The sequence below is a fragment of the Peromyscus eremicus genome, unplaced genomic scaffold (genome assembly GCF_949786415.1).
Source record: "Peromyscus eremicus unplaced genomic scaffold, PerEre_H2_v1 PerEre#2#unplaced_3653, whole genome shotgun sequence".
NCBI lineage: Eukaryota > Metazoa > Chordata > Mammalia > Rodentia > Cricetidae > Peromyscus > Peromyscus eremicus.
This window is the reverse complement of record NW_026737886.1, coordinates 12,534-30,057: the sequence shown is the minus strand read 5'-3', so window position 1 is coordinate 30,057 and position 17,524 is coordinate 12,534. Positions and strand designations below refer to the sequence as shown.

Genomic DNA, 17,524 nt, shown 5'->3' with positions numbered 1-17,524 from the left:
GATTTTAGACTTTCTTCTCAAGCTCTGGAAGTCCACCTGGCATTTGCTCTGTGTTTTTCCAACCGTAGTCTACACTCTTGTAAAGTTCTTAGCTCCTCCACAGCATCTTCCCTTACTGGAAATGTCTACCTGTGTCGAAACAGGACTGAATAAAAGGTTACAATCTGTGGGAAGCGGCCTAAGGAGGAGAGAGCATTGTCTGTAACCTGTGACTAAAATGCTGATTCTTCATCACCAACTTCGGGAAAATGATTAAGGCAAAATGATCCCAGACTATGATATACGATAGGTTGTCCTTTTATACCGAGGTCGCTAGCGACGAAATCACCATTTTCCTTATTTAATCAGATCTGTTCTCTGCCCACTGTCCTCTTCTACATGTTAATCCAGACCATAGAGGGCTCAGATGGGGGCAGTGTGTCCCACGCTGGTTAGTGGTAGAGCTTTCCTCAGGTGAAGCTGCTTTTGGAAAGGCTCAGAGAACCGTATACCTTTCAAGTCATTTCTTACAGGGTGAGGCTATGGCGAACTTTCTGAGCTAGAGGAGATGGAGTGTGGTGGACTGCATTTCTGGTGGGGGTGGGGAGAACAAGCTTCACCTATATTAAAGATTTTACAAGGCGTCGTTCCATTTGAGGCTACAGGGTGATGGACAAGCTCAGCCTCTTTCATATAGCTACTACAGAACAAATGGCACCTGCCCCGCCCCCACCCTCCCCCACTCCCCTTCACCCCTCTCCCCCACTCCTCCACCCCCCTACCCCCACCCCCACCTATCTGTGAGTCTATAAATAGGCAAACAGAGTTCCTGGGTGCCCAGTCAGATCCCAGGAGGGTGGCGAGTGTCACTTTCACTTCCCCCAGGGAGCCTCAGACCTCGGTTGTCAGACTCTGAGGTTCAGAGGGCTATGGCACACCACCCCACCTACACATACACACCATACAATGAATACACTTCTTTTTTTGGGGTGGGGGTGGGGGTTGAAACAAGGTTTCTGTAACACGAATTGCTAAACAGTCTTATTAAAAACAAAAACAAAAACAAAAACAAACAAACAAAAAAAACAGAGCCAGATATTGGGATAAAAGCTGAAAGATCAGAGGGATAGAACAAGCCAGCCACAAGTTCTTACCTCTAGGAAATCCTCAGCCTAAGAGAAAGCTACTTCCTATATACCTTTTTGTGCCCCCAGCTCTATCACTTCCTGTCAGTCTATACAGACCTCCAGACCTCTATGGTTAACTAGTGCTTGGATTAAAGGCGTGTGCCTCCACGCCTGACTCTGTTCCCAGTGTGGCCTTGAACTCACAGATATCCAGATGAATCTCTGTCTCCTGAATGCTAAGAATAAAGGCTGTGCTATCACTGCCTGAACTCTATGTTTAATATAGTGGCTGGCTTTTTCCTCTGATCCCCAGGCGAACTTTATTTGTTAGAGCACAAATAGAAATATCACCACGGGTCTCACTGTGTAGCCCTTGCTGTCCTGCAATTCACTTTGTAGACCAGACAGGCCTCAAACTCACAGAGATCCACCTGCTTCTGCCTCCTGAGTGCTGGGATTAAAGGCATGATGCCACCACTGCCCTGCTCAATGAATACACCTTAACTATATGTGTCTCTCTTCACTTCCCTCCAATTCCCTTCCCTTAGAGGCCAGGAACAAAGGGCATCTTGGCTGCAGACTCTTGTGAAACCTCCCCTCTTCCTGCTATGTCTGGCCTGACTCCTAATTCTAACCCTATTCCTAGCCCTGAGAGAGGTGGAGGGAGGAAGAAGTGGAAGGGCATGCTGTCTACATCTTTGTGGCAGTGGGTAGGCAGTCTCAGATTCCATCTGGCTACTTATACACCACTTATACCATGCATGCCTTTGATCTTGCTAAGGAACCATATTGCCTAATGATAACATCCAGGATGTATGGATGTTAAATTCATTGCAAACTCTGATACTATAAAAAACATACAGGACTTGAGAATCCTTTGCTGAGGGATTCCAAAATGCTTTATAAAAAAAGACACTAATCATGCCTCTACTGCATCCTTTGAGGTAGGTGAAAATTATTGTCCATGTTTTCATGACTTGAAGTGCAAAACAGTTAAACAACATGTTCAGTGGAACAGCTTCAACATGTCCCCAAAGTTCATTCTTTACAAGTGTAATTCCCAGTGTAACATTAGAGGAGAGACCCTGAAGGGATTGTTAGCTCAGGGGCACTTTGTCCTCATGAATGGATTAACGTTGTTAGCAGTTATGGATTCATTGTCACCAGTGAGTTTATTATGAAAACAGAGGTCACTGTGGTGTTCTGAATGAGAATGCCCCCACCCTCCATAGGTTCATAAGTTTGAATGCTTGGTCACCAGGGAGTGATGCTATTTGAAAGGATTAGAACATGTGGCCTTGTTGGAGGAAGTGTGTCACTGGGGGTGGGCTTTTGAGGTTTTTAAAAGCCCAAGCCAGGCCTGGTAACCCTCTCTTCCTGCTGCCTGCAGATCCAGATGTAGAACTCTCACCTACTTCTCCAGCACCATGTCTGTCTGCCTGAAGCCATGCTCCCTGCCATGATGATAATGGACTAAACCTCTGAAACTGAAAACCCATGAAATGTTTTCCTTTATTAGAGTTGCCATGGCCATGTGTCTCTTCACAGCAACAGAACAGTGACTAAGACAGTCATATAGCAAGTCTGTGCTCCTGTGGAAGGTCAAGCCCTGGCCCTGGGATGGAGGCTGGCATGCTAGCTTTAGAGACTTGACAGGATCTCATCTGAGTATTACCACAGAGAGGACACTCAGGTCATTGAAGCCAGGGATGAGAGAGATGGTTCTTTATACTTGAAGGGGCCTCAAGAGTCAGCACAGAACACACCCAGAGACTAAATTCTCAGCACAAATGAGATTTTATTTACCCCAGAAGGATAAGTTCTGGATCGGGCAAAGACGGCAATGACTGACAGGCACCTGGACATTTTAAGGGCTCTAGCACCCTGGAAAAGAAGAAAGGGGTTGTCCCCTAGAGAAGGTTGGGATGGCTGTCTCCAATTGGCTAGGAGGAGAACAAAAAAGATGAGGTAGTGGGGCTTTTCACCATGTAGCCTGGTGGGTTTGAGAGACCAAATCAGGACCAACAATGCTACTACTATTTTTTTTATCTAAAAAAACAAAAAGAAAAGAAAAAAAGGAATATATTCAAATTATTTTCACCGTCCACTAAATAGGGCTACTTAATAAAAAACAACTCTAAGCAAGTCTCCAAACTGAAACCCAGAAGGAAATCCTGCAATTCACTGTACTGATAACCCTTCAGCCAGACTCCTTGTTACACCGGGTACAGTGTGGCGGGATCTCAGGTATAGTGGGACCTGTGGAGGGGGTAAAGGCAGGCTCACGGGCACTGTAAGTAAGAAAGGGCACAGGACCTCCGTGTATTCTTGGAACACCCACAAGGAAATGACCATCAGAGAGCCACACAGTCAGGTCTGAGTTTCTGATTAACATGTCACTTGAATCGAGCTGTAGAATCTTGAGAACAAGCTGGACGTGGTGGCACACAGGAGGCAGAGGCAGGTGGATCTCTGTGAGTTCCAGGACAGCCAGGGCTGTTACACAAAGAAACTCTGTCTGGGGTGGGGAGGTGATGGTTGGCGGGGGTGGGGTGGGGGGGTGGTCTCAAAAATAGTGTTCCTTATTGAGACGTCACTCTCCTATGTGAATCTGAAATACACACGGGCCAGAAATATTCATCTAGATTGTATAGGGACATGCAAGGATCAGATCTATGGAACAGAACTAGAAGGGAAAGAAGAGAAAATTGCATTTATTGTCCATAGGGTTTTTGTTGTTGTTTTTGGGTTTTTTTAGTGAGGAAGGAGTGGGGTTTGCTTGAGATGGGGTCTCACTATATATCCTTGGCTGGCTTGGAATTCTCTATGTAGACCAGGCTGGCCTCAAACTCATAAAGATCTGCCTGCCTGTGTCTTCTGAGCATTGAGATTAAAGTCATGCAGCACCATGCCTGTCTCATCCATACGTTATTAAGCAGGCATTTGATGACCTGTGGAATTACAATCTTGCAACAGACATTTGCAAAGGGTGTGCAGTTCAGCTGATCTGACCTACAAGGATCCTCTGTGAGTTTTTTTCTATGAGACTGAGACCTCAAAGGCAAGGCTACCTTAGAGCAGGTTGCTCCCAGTAGTCTCTATTCAGAAAGGTTATGCCTACTGTAGTGGGTAGCCATTCCAGCTTTGATCTGGAAGTTCCAACCCCCATTGAGACTTCGGCAACTGTCACGCCTACAAGGCGGGGCCAAGGGAGGTGCCTGGAGACCCGAGATCTGGATGGGCCAGCGCTCTCTCTCGGTTCCAGGACCCTGGACCGTGGAGGTGGGCCAAGCAGAGCTCCAGAGAACACCGCTGGACTGCGATACACCTTCCCTAGACCCCGCGACCTACCTATCCCTTAATTTGTAAGTTACGCTATTAAATAAATCTCCTTTTAACTACGTGGAGTGGCCTTAATAATTTCACCAATACCTACTCCTACCTACTGAGCAACAGGGACAGGAGAGGCCTGTGGTCTTCAAAACACTGATGTTTTGATTTCTTCTGAACCTTTCCATACTGTTGTCTTCCTTAGGCTGTATGGTAGGGATGCTGCTTAGTTTGATGAAAGACACTCTATTCAGCAAAGCTCACAGCATTTCAGAGCCCACCTCAAAACTTTGCAGCACATGTTGGCTTCGAGGATTGAGACTTTTTCTTGGAGAGAGGCGCTCAGCTCTCTGCCCTTCATTCTAGTGTTTCTGGGTGAGTGCCCAACTCCTCCCAGTGACTGCTCATCCCACAAACTTTGCACTATTATCTGGGAGCACTGGAGCATGTGGACCACATTGTTGGATAGGCAGGGGGAACTGACCATGCCCTCTGCTCTGGTCCACACAGAAAGGATTGGTTACAAAACCTCGTGTTCAGTGGTTCCCTGGCACAGTGTGAACATTTGGGGATTCATGAGTTCGAGCCAGAGACATTTCTGAAGCCAGAGACATTTCTAGAAGGTTTGCTGGACTTTTCTAAAGTCATTCATGTGACCAAGGTACACAGAGGGAGAGGGAGAGTGGCTATAGAAGCCACACCAGTGTCCAACAACTTTCCTTGCTAGAGACATAGAAAGTCTAAGCCCAGGTGCATCGTGTCTGGAGAAGGACCACCCTGAATGTACACAAGAGATTCCTGTTAAGGGAAGGAGGAAGGTAAGGGAACAGAGAGATCAACAGAAGGAAAGGAAAAGATGGTGGAAATCAAGAATCAAGAATTAGGAGGCTAAGAGGTTGGTTATCTTCCCCCAGCCAGTCCTAGATGTAGGCTGGGTGGTCAGAGAGCAAGAATGGACAAGGGGCACAAAATGGAGAAAAGCCTAATTATCACTCACATCCAAGGAGGAATTTAGACTAATGAGTCGATCTACTAGCATTCATTCTGGTACTCAGTAACTCAGCAACTTCTGGACCCCCAGCAACGTGTTCTCAAAGCCCCCACTTTGCAATGCTGCCCATCAAATTTTCCATCTCTTGTCAGTGAGAGGAGCAGGTAACCTGTATAATCCTCTGCTCTATAGGCCTCTGTAACATTCTCAGAGGGGGGCATCTCAGTGAGACATCTCTGTGCTCTGTACAATGATCATGGGTTCTATACAATGAACACATGATCACATACAAAGTTCTGTACAATGATCATGTGTGTCTCCATCTCCATGTTCTATACGATAATCGTGTGTCTCTATATTTTTGTGTTTGACCCAGCTTTGCCTACAATCCTTCCTGTTCGGGGTGTTTGGAATTACTATAGTTAGCTGATCACTGGGAGGGCAGAAAATAAACAATAATAATAATAATAACAATAATAATAATAATACCCCAAGGAAGGCAGAAGAGAAGAGGAAACAAGTTGGATGAGCAGCTGATGGGATCCTTAAAACCCTCTGAGTTGCTGCTTTACCAAGTCAGACAGTCTCATCTGAAGACTGTTCTATGATGTAACAAAGCTCCTTGTCTCTAACGAAAAGGAATTCTATCTCAGGGGATCCCTCTTTTCCTACTAACAATGACTTTACTTCTCCTCAGCCTGAATCATTCTGACTTACGGAGACATTCCATCGAATTCTAGCACGGCCATGTTTAATGACTGTTACCTGCTCAGGGCTCCTGACGATGGGAACTAGGGAGCAAGGTCTGATTTTGGCAAGTGCTTCTTCCTATTGCTTTACTTCTCACCTTGCCCCTACCCCTGCTTCTGAGTCACATGCTGCATGTTTTCCCCCATGACTTACCAGTTTAACACCTCTATGACAACAAATATTATTTTTCCCTTTCCTTTGGCGAAGTGTGAACTGAAAACAATTAACAAGACACTTCCTAAAAGGTCTTGTTGTATCGCTAGCTTTGGGCAAATACCTAGACAGAGAACTGCCTGTGATAAGGGGCCTTACTCTGAGACAGCAGAAAGGTGGCGAAGCCTCTGGAAGGTGTGCCAAGTGCTCACCAGCTGCTTCTCAGGGAAGCAATGAAGGAGAAAGAAAGACAAACATAATAGGAACAAAGCATAAGGGATGGAACTAGAAGAGAGAGAGAGAGAGAGAGAGAGAGAGAGAGAGAGAGAGAGAGAGAGAGAGAGCGAGCTAGCTGCAGTTTAGCATCATAAAGGAGAATTGCCTTGAACATTTGACAAGAATACTTTGCAGAGCTGGGCAAGGTGGTGCACACCTTCAATCCCAGCAATTGGGAGGCAGAGGCAGGAGGATCTCTGTGAGTTTGAGGCCAGCCTGGTCTATAGAGCTCAATAGATCAGAGAGAGACCCTAACCTCCCCCCACACACAAAAAAAAATTGTTTAGGAGTGGGCTTTGGTAGCATTATTCAGTAGTTAACAGAACATCAAATGTTGGCCTAGCTGGTTTATGGAACAGAGACGCAGATGACCCCAAACTCAGCCACTCTTGTGGCTCCCATCTCCAGTTCTCTTGATCCTGGCCAAGACAGCAGCCTTGGACACTCTCTTCCGGTCATAAGCCAGGCCCAGGGCAGCCATGCAGTCGATGAAGAATGTGGTGAAGTTGATGTGCCAGCGGTACTCACTGACAGAGTAGTCGTAGGGGAAGGTGTGGTGGTAGTTGTGGAAGCCCTCGCCTGGAACAGAAGCGTGGAGAGCAGTTAGGGGGCTCGGTGATGGCTGCTTCCTGCTCTTTGCACCCTCCCTGAGGATTTATACGCAGCCAATGGTTGAGGTGTAGCGGTTCAGCCATTCACCAGTGTCCATGCTTCTGGGAATAAACTTTCAGCCTGTGCACCTGTGAGTGGTGCATCATCAGGCCACAGACCCACAAAAAGATGGAAAGTAGGAGGATTACTCAGAAAGAGGAAGAGAATTAGCAGAAAAGGGAGGGGGCAAGAGAGGGGGAAGAGGTAAGAATGATTGAAACCCTGCACATGCATGAAAACGTCACCCGTCACTATATGTAATTAATATACACTAATTAACACATTTTTAAGTTAAGGAAAATAAGCCCAGGGTCTGGAGAGATGCTCAGTAGTGAAGAGCACTTGCTGGTCTAGCTGAGGGCCTGGATATAGTTCTTGGCACTCACATGGTAGCTCAAAACCATCTGTAACTCCAGGTCCAAGGGGTCTAACACCCTCTTCTAGATTCCACAGGCACACATGCACATGGTGTGCACCATATACACACAGGCAAAACACTCATGCACATAAAAATAAATAAATCTTTTTAAAAATACCCCCCAAAGCAGAGCATAGTGGTGCACACCTTTAATCCCAGCACTCACGAGGCAGAGTTAGGCGGATCTCTGTAAGTTTGAGGCCAGCAGGGTCTACATAGTGAGTTCCAGGCCAACCAGAGCTACCATGTAAGACCCTGCTGAGGCCCTGGCTAAAAAATAAGACACCAAAATATTCCCGAGATAATGGGAGTTTTATAGAAAGCAAAAATGGTGAAGAATTCCTGCCAAACAAATGACTCCAAGCAGGACTTCTCAAGGGATATGCTCCTGTGCACTGGGTTGTGTGTGGTGTGGCTAAGGGGTTGATGCAAGCTTGCTAACATCCACACATGCCTTCCACACAAGGAGACTCTGAAGGAGACCTAACCAGACCTCACTGGCATTTAAAATGGAGTGCCTCTCTCTCTCTCTCTCTCTCTCTCTCTCTCTCTCTCTCTCTCTCTCTCTCTCTCTCCACACACACACACACACACACACACACACACACACACGGAGTCTCTCTCTCTCTCTCTCTCTCTCTCTCTCTCTCTCTCTCTCTCTCTCACACACACACACACACACACACACACACACACACACACAGAGACAGAGACAGAGACAGAGAGAGGAGGGAGATTAGGCTGTACGGGTAACACCGAGACAGGAAGAGGCAGCCCAGGAAAGCTCCGGAGAAGGACGACTTTGTCAAAGAACATGAGCCGGTTAATTAAATGAAAGAAAAAGATTAGGGCAGTCAGGGATGAGCTGAGAGGGAGAGAGGAGCAGGTACAAAGAGCAGAGTAACAGCAGAGACAAAGCAAGAGGCTGGCCACCACTTTGAGCTCCTAAGGCTCTGGAGTTGGAGAAACTCATTGAATAGACCCTGCTCACCGGTACAGGACACACATCAGCCCATGGTATGCCGTTCCTTCGAAAATCTCAGAATTCTACAGAGTAGATGGTTTTGGTTTTGGTTTTCAAACACAGGCTCAAATTAAGACTACACACAATGGTGGAAAGTACCTGATGGCCAGCAGATTTCCACCATAGAAAATGTGGTGTGGCACAGTCGAGGTTGACTGACCTAGGTTACCTTTGTTTTTTCCTACATCTGCAGCAGGCTTACATATATAAAGCAGTCTGCTTTCGTGGCCTCTCCATGGATGTTTCTGTTCTGTTGATGCATCTGCTGCCCCCCAGTAAGATACAACCTAACTCAGAACCGACTGGAAAAGGAAGAGTTCAAAGGACTTAGTCACGACTGGTGCTGGTTTGGAAAATTAAAATCAATGGAGTAGCCCTTATTTTAGAGTGGAAACCTAAGACCCAAGGCAATCACACAAGTTAGAATCTGGTCCTCATGCTCTCCTCATCAATAACCCACCTCATGCAGCCTCGGTGTGAACTGATAACTTACCAAAAGATGCCACTGAAACCAGGGCGTTCTCTCGGGCGCCAATGTTCCTGTCATACGGCCGATATCCATAGAGGTGGGCGGCACTGTTCACTAGCCAGGTGAAATTGAGGACTAGAGCATACCGCAGGAGAGTAGCAGCATAAAAGCTGTGTTGAAAACTTTCGCCCCAGAAGTACCAGGGCACCAGCGTGGGCAGGACGATGCAGATGAGCATGACAGCGGGCTTGTAGTACCTATGTGGGGAGGTCACACACTGAGTCTGTAAACAGAAGTTTCTGTCCTGCCTGTCCTGCAGCCATTCAGTCCCAAACAAACACCCTGGCCAGAGGCCAAGCAGCTTCTTTATTAACCAGTCGTAGCAACACATATTCACAGCACACAGAAAGACCACGCCACAGCACTTCCCCTTTTCTGTCTGATCAAAGAGGAAGGTTTTCATCTTAATATAGTAAAATTATATATAACAAAACAGTTGTCAGGCAAGAATTATAGTTACAATATGAGTCTGTGGAGAGGGGTCACAAGCATACTTGAAAGGTTCACATTCCCACACTAGGAATACAGGAGGGGTATGTGTTATCTCACTCTTTACACACACACACACACACACACACACACACACACACACACACACAATTTATATGAGTGCTTTGCCTGCATTGTATGTATGTGTATCACTTCTGTACAGGTACCCAAAGAGGTCAGAAGAAGGCATTGGATCCCCTGGAGCTGGTTTTACAAGTTGTGAGCCACCATGTGGGTGCTGGAAATTGAACTTGGGTCATCTGGAAGGACCCAAGTCATTGAGGCATCTCTCCAGGCTTCCACCCACCCAGGACGAGCAGGGACAGGTGGGCCTGTTGTGGAATATTAGTTTACACACCATAAAGATATGTCTCTGCCTAAGGCACCTTCTGATTGGTTTAGTAAAAAGCCACCCAGCAATAACTAGGCAGGAGGTATAGGCAGAATTTCCGGGGAGAGAAAGGAAGAGGAGGAGGAATTGAGGTGCGCAGGAGACACCAGGAGACGTGGAAACAGGAGGTGAAGATGGAAGAGAGGTAAGGCCATGTGATAGAACGTAGATTAATATAAATGGGTTAATTTAAGTTAGAAGAGCTGGCTAGGAACAAGCCTAAGCTATAGGCTGAGTTTTCGTAATTAGTAAGAAGTCTCCACATCGTTATTCTAGGAGCTGGCTGGCGGGACAGAAAAAGACTCGTTACATGGGCCTGTGGGTGTCTTCAGTCAGCTCGGAACTTGAGGTGCCAGGTGGGCCTGTGGGTGTCTTCCACCGGCCCAGTCATCTCCAGCCTTATCAACAGGCCGTCGGTCTGTTGACTAGAAATCTATTGTTTATTTTCACAAAGTGTAAGGCCATGTTGGCCAAACAAGTCAGGATGAAGTCGCAGACTCATCTGCTAAGTCTCACTGCCTGGACTCTTGTCTGGTTGCCTTTGAGATCTCTTCTTGAGTCCGCCTCCATCTTTGACACAGAATGTGTGACGAGGGTTCGTTTCCTGCCACCACTCCCCAGGTCTTTGCTCTGCTTTCCAGGGGCACACTGAGGGCCCTTGACCACCGACAGCTCTCTGTCCCTTTGGAGGTTGACCACTGACATTCCAAGGGAATTGACTGACAGCTGTTAAGCAGTGTCGTATTCAACTTGTACTGCATCGTCTGCATCCTGCTCCTTCCCTTCCCACCCTTAGGTCTGCTTGCCTGGCCTGGGTCTTCCACATCCAACTTGTTTCCCTGGCCTCCACCTGTCAATCAAGGGCTACTTTCACCTGTATTGGGGAAGCCTCTCTGAAGCATATCTCTGCCCCACGATACCACAAGAATCGCTGTTGTTTCTGAGGTTGCTGTTTTCAACAACTCTTCCCTTGTATCCCTACTAAGCGGTCTTGGTCTCCATGAACCTTTCACAGTACAGACAGTTTTTTGCCTTGCTTCTACTTACTTGCATACCTGATTACGATACAGGCCTTTCGGGGGGAAAAAAGGACTCCATTACTCTACTATTGTGTCCATGACTATTCTAGGTCAATGAATATTTGTCACATTCAGTTTGTTTCATGGAAATATCTCAGAGAGAAAGGAAAAAGCAATAATCCATGCCTGCAGGCCTGTGAGACGTTAGTGGATTGTGTTTTAGAATGATTGTAAGTGTGCAAACTGAATAAAATCCTTCAGCTCTTAATGTGTTCTATCAGAAAAAAGTAGGGTGCTCTGGGCTCCACACCCCCAACCCTCACTCACCTCCTCTGGAACATGACCAGCTTCTCAGCTTGGAGGTCAGACATGTCCAGTTTTCCACCCTTCTCTTTGACAGCCGGGTGTTTGCGCACAAGCAGCCAGCCCACGTGAGAGAAGAAAAAGCCACGCCGGGAATCGTGAGGGTCGGCGTGTGTTTCTGTGAACTTGTGGTGGACGCGGTGATCTCGGGCCCATTCATACACATCATTCTGGAGGGACAGGAAAGAGGACCCCAGTACTGAGAAGAGATGCCCCCCCCGGGGGGAATGCAAGGGCCCAGATTTGCAAAGATACAAGACACCTCACAAAGTCGTCAGGACTCCGGCCCAAAGGAGGCCTCGAGGAGCCCCTCTTCTGCACACTTGCCCCTAAAGCTTATGTAGGAAAGCAACTTACAGTTCCAGACCCAGGAATCACTGTTGCTTCTTTGGTTGTGTGATGGGGAGATGGGGGTGGGGTGGCGGCAATGAGGTCCACGAGCCCAGAGAGAAAGGCAAGGAATACTAGTTCTTGAAGAAAGAAATGTGAGACAGGCTTCTCATGGAATACCTAATCATTGGGTACAGAGACTATGGACAAGTGTCCTGGCATCCCGGGATGCTGCTCTGTCATAAAGGTACAGGGATATTCATCCTGATGCCTTTACGAGTAACAGCTCACCCAACCCAGGGTCAGGGCCAGTGTGTAACTCATGAGCCTTAGCCCTTTCCCAAATGCCCTCTGGCTTATTTGTGACTCTTTCTACTCTTTCAAAAATGCATCAAGGTCTCTATTTTGGTTTTGTTCCACCAGGACGTGAGGAGCCTTTGAGGGGTAATTTGTTATAGTAGAAATGACTAGATACACAAGGTGAGAACCTCAGATCTAGCCAAGACAGAGGGACTGATTTGATTTCCTCTTGTTGAGATTAAGACCCATACCCCAGCTCTCCTGAGCCCACTGCTGAAGTCTGATAGCAAAAACAGGCCCCTGATTCCTTTCCCTTGTTTCTGTTATGACTTTGCCTCAGCAAACTTCAATAGTTGCTTACCCAGCAAGACAGTCACTCATAGGTCCAGAGTGTTTACCTGTCCAGTCTCTTAGTGACCAAGTGTAAAATGGGGTTCAATCTCCTAAGACATTTGAGGATTTAATAAGTTCATTTATGTCACAAATGCTAGCATTCTGCTTGCCATTGAAGTGTTCTTATTATCTGCAGCAGAGTCCCCAAGTCTGTGGCATATTACTTCTGATCCCATTGGGACTCCTGAGATAGACATCTTACAGCATGAGTCTACTGTTCACCAAATGTTAAAGAAACCAGAGTCAAGCTCGGTGGTGGTGATGCATGCCTTTAATCCCAGCACTTGGGAGGCAGAGGTAGGTGGATCTCCAGGTTCAAGGCCAGTCTGGTCTACACAGTGAGTTCCAGGATAGCCAGGACTACATACAATATGTTACGTGGGGAACTTGGGGAAAACAGTGACCCTACAATTGGAGAGTCTTCCAAATAACTCCTAATTTCCCATCCTGCCGACTCTGAGACGTCCCATGCCGTGTGGACCTCGGTTCTGAGCATGCATTTGTGGGGACTGCAGGAAAATGAGAAGGATAATGGCTGTCCCGTTGGCTCCTCTTGAGGTGCTAACTCACTGTACATTCCTTGAGCCTTCGCGGTAAACACAGAGCCTCTATGGGCAGCTCCTCACCTGGAAAGCCATGGTGTTGGCTATGATGAGGAAGAGCCTCAGGGGCAGCCGTGCTTTATAGGTTCGGTGGCTCCACAGGCGATGAGCCCCTGCTGTGATGCCCAAAGCAGCAACCGAATTGTAGAACACTCCTGTCAGGAGACAGCAGGGACATCACCAACCATTGCAGGTTCCATCGGGCCAAGGATGCAAGGACCCTTCACTGACTCTAGTCTACTGTTTCTTCAGAGGTTAGTGAAGTTCCTTTCCCCCAAACTCTGGAATGCCTTGGTCTTGTTATCTTGTGGCTTTGAACACTTGAGTGTTATTATTATTATGATGCCCCAACCTCTCTATCTAGAGATGGAGGTAAGCTTAGAGGCCCCAGAAATAAAGAAAGGAATCTAGACAGGCCACAGTACTCTCACTGTCTGTCTGCAGGGGCAGTACCTCTGGGCCTGCCAACTCTGACCTTCCTCTAAGGTGTTCAGGGCCACAGATTAGTGCCTCTGTGCCTTGAAAAATAGCAACCAGAGCAATTTGGTTTGATCAATTACAACAAACCCAAATTTTAAGAGACACCGAGAGATCACGGGTCTGTGCTAATTCACCAGTTATGACAACAGCATTCCAGTATGCTGGCAGATAACATGCCCATATCAGGGTGAGCCAGCCCTGCAGAGTTCCATGTCCACAGTGGCCTGAGCTTTATCAGGAATTTGAATATTTTCACAATTACTGCACACCTCAGGCGGTAGGTGTGATCACTTACGCATCTTGAAGAAGCAGATCACAGAAAAGGTTAAGTGTTTACCCAGAATCTCTCACTATGGCAAAACCGTAGCCTTTGGCACTGTTCCAACTCTGTCAGCCATCCCTCAAGATCCCAAATCTCTCCCCGCCATGTTCCTCTGTCAGTCTGGATGCTGGCTGCCAATACAATGCTGGGTAACACTTAAACTGGCGGCTGATGGTGCCTGTATTAGGGCAAGTTAACTCGTTACATTTGCAGAGTGGACTAAGGATGGTTACCATGTCCTACCTGACTGTCAAAAGCTTAGAAGATGCAACTGTTAATAGGGAAGGAAGCAGTCTCCCCTTGCTCTGTCCCCTGACTAAGGCTGGACCCATGAGGGCTTGGAGGAGACTGTCACCAGTCTGTGGGCAGCTGGAATCCACGGCTCCTTCGAGGCCAAAGAGTGTAGTTCAGGTTGAAGTCACAACACATTGTATAAACTGTCTGTGTCCTTCCAGACCAAGAAATAACAGTTCCCAAACAGCCTCTCCCCTCTCCTGCCCCATCCCATTTCTTCTTGGGATTACCACAAAGGCCGCAGAGCCAGTGTGCAGCCAGGGAAGGCTCTGGTCACAGTCCCTCGGAACTGGGACCAGACCCAAGTGACTTACCGCTTCTGGCTGTGTTTAGATTGAGCTCTTCCCACATACATGATCTGACCCTGAACCACAGAGGAGCCAGAGTCCTGCAGGTGCAGGAGGAAAGAAAGGGCTTTGGCCAAAGCTCTTGGTGGAGCACCTGGAAGTGCCCGTGTGAGTTCACGTCACAGGTGTCTCTGGTACGTTAGTTTTGCAAGCACAAGCAGTTAAGTACAAGGGGATCGGGACGAGAACCCAAACGCTGTGTGCCCTGTCCTTCTCAACTGCTTGACTGTCCAATAGACAGCTTGGTTCAAATACATTAGTTCCATGACCCCCCAGGGAAGGACTGCTTGTGGTCATATTGGTTATTAAACAACGTCTTGTAGCATTGTTCTAAGAACTGGGCTGCAGGGTTTTCCTCTTTTAGCCCTCCGTGTTAATAACCCTGCAGGATAGAAGGCTTCTAAGTAGGTGAGTTAGGAGACACCCTGGGAAAACACATAACTAACCAAAGGAATGTGACCTTCCTAATCATGACAAAGCATTGTTGTCCCCATTCGGTCCCTGGGAAAACTGAGGTCCTGAGGAAGGGGTCCTCCTCTTGTGTTTCCCTGGCACCTACAGAACTTCTAAGATGAATCTCCAAGGGCCAGAGTTCACCTGCTGGAGGTACTAAGAGGCCGAGAGCAGGGGCAGCCAACACCTGGCAGCCAACTTCTACATCACTACCCTCTTAGAAATAGCTACCAGAAATGTCCTGTGTCTTCCAGAGAGGGGCCCCTGGTTTGTCATTCCTCAGAGGACAGTAAGGGGCCCGTCCCACAGAGTCCTGTTCCTTCTTCCTGATGCAGGAATCAGGAGTCAGAGGTTAAACCACCGAAAGCACAGATCTGTGTCCAGGGGCAGCCCTGCACCAGCCCCGCATCACCCCCGCCCCAGCCCCGCCCTAGCCCCGCCCCAGCCCCGCCCCAGCCCCACATCAACCCCGCCCCAGCCCCGCCCCAGCCCCGCCCCAGCCCCGCCCCAGCCCCGCCCCAGCCCCGCCCCAGCCCCGCCCCAGCTCCGCACCAGCACCGCACCAGCCCACACCCATGGACCCCTGAGGGGCTGAGCTAGCAGGCAACAGACACAGTGGTAACTAGCTTCCTTGTTACAGCCGCCTGATGGCCAGGGTTTCTCAAGACTTTATTCTCTGTGCCTGGCTGTCCTTGGTTGGCAAGGAGGGGTGGATAGGAGACCGGAGAACTCGTGTTAGAAGGTTCGTGGCCCTTTGTCCTGCATGGTCTCCAGAGACAGGGCAGAAACTAGCTGCCTGGGGAACGGAAAGTGAACCGTTTCTCAACCCTCTTTTTTCATTTTAAGAACATCTTGTTGACTGACAGGACCTACCTGGAGCAACAGAGCCACACCAGCCGTGCACTTGGGCTGTATGGGGAGCCTGCCTCACCTTTCTCTGGGCCAAACAAGCTTGGCCGGGCCAGAATCGTGTACAGATATTTTTGTGGGTTACCCCTTTCTATGTCTTCCTCTCCAATGGTCCCCTCTGATCAGTCTCCCCTTGCTCTGCCTCCTGACTACACACATAGCCCATGGGGCCCCTCATCAGGCTCCCGTGCCTCCCAGCAAAGGCCTTAGTTTTCTTGTGGCAGGCAATGCTGAGACAGGAAGGTTTTTGAACAGAAAAGCTCTTTCGGAGACTGCCAACTCTTTGCCACTGGTGTGTCCCTCCCTCGACCCTTCGTAGGCTTTGACACCCATGTTAAAGGATTCCCAGAACTGACACTCTGCATCCCAATCCCACGAGGCTCTGTTCCCAGTCTACTTATTTTAGAAAATGAAGAGGTTTGAAAAATCTGGACAGATTGTAGCTACTTTTCTGAGTCAGAGCCTACCTCATTAAAGAGTAGGGAGAAAGCTGGGGTACAGGCTCAGGACGAAGGGGTTGGGGTGCTTACCTGTGAGCCAGGTGTAGACCTTGCAGGAGGGAAGCAGTGTGATCCCATACAGGGCCCCCAAGTGCAGCAGGGCCATGAGGATGATATTTCTCCAGACGTACTCCAGCTTGGGCGGGGGCCCCTCCTCATCCTGGTAGCTGGGGTCATGTATGTCTTCTTTCATTTCAGGACGGATGTCTTCTGAGTGGAAGGACGTCTTCTCCACTTTCTCTTCTGCACTCCGATGACCCCAGGAGTGAGGTTCTATGAGGGTGGTGCCACAGCTGCTGGAGGTCTTCAAAGAGAGGGAGTGGAGAATCAAGTGCAGGTGCATGAGGGTACCAAGGGGTCTGTTTCTCATTATACAGCCAAGGCGGTAGAGGCACAGAGACCCTGGACCCAGTGCCCAGATCATAGGAAAACAGCATCCACCCCTAGATGGGACAGAGAAACGTTCCCAAAAACTATACAAAATGGGTTGACAATAAAACCAGACCTCAAAATGAAGGGGCAGGCACGGGGGTAAAATATTTGTACCTCAAGCAACATTTAAAGGAAAATGCACATGTATGTAGAAAGGTACTAGCTGGGTGGGATTTTTCTTTAACGTCAACTGCCAAAATAAACTCCACATTCCTCACTTGGAAGGTCATACAAATCCAAAAAGATGTCCAAGATGCCTCTGCAGCTCCCAGCTCTGGCCCCTATAAACTGTTCAGCAGAATCCCACCCAGTGCCAAAGATCCTGTGCTGTGGTGTGTGTGTGGGGGGGGGGGGGGTCATTGGTGAAAAGCTGACCTCTGGTGGTAAGTGGGCTGTCATCTTGGCTCCCTGGAAGCCTGGATCCCGTTCTGAAGGCTGCGAGTGCAGGTTGGGATCCAGGTCTGCAGCGGCTGAGGATGGATGGAACTCCGAATCCAGAGGTCACTGCGTGCCGTGTACCTGGCTAGCTGTAAGGGTGTCACCACTCAATCCTGCTGCGTGCGGAGCTCTCCGGGCTCAGGATTTAAAGGGTAGGCAGAGCTGGCGGTTGGTGACTGTGTCTGGGATTTGCTCAGACAAGCTTCGTGACTGCCAACAAGGGATAAAGTGTTC

General features: G+C 48.4%; 1 protein-coding gene across 1 annotated transcript; it reads right to left on the bottom strand.

The window, feature by feature from the left end:
- Positions 1-6,985: 6,985 nt before the first annotated feature.
- Positions 6,986-13,894, bottom strand: LOC131902193 (stearoyl-CoA desaturase 4-like). The gene is made up of 6 exons (XM_059253233.1): positions 13,891-13,894; positions 13,140-13,270; positions 12,995-13,022; positions 11,455-11,752; positions 9,193-9,425; positions 6,986-7,185 (listed from the first exon to the last, which is right to left on the bottom strand). Exons 1-6 carry the CDS (start codon positions 13,892-13,894, stop codon positions 6,986-6,988), a joined length of 894 nt encoding a protein of 297 aa, XP_059109216.1.
- Positions 13,895-17,524: the final 3,630 nt, after the last annotated feature.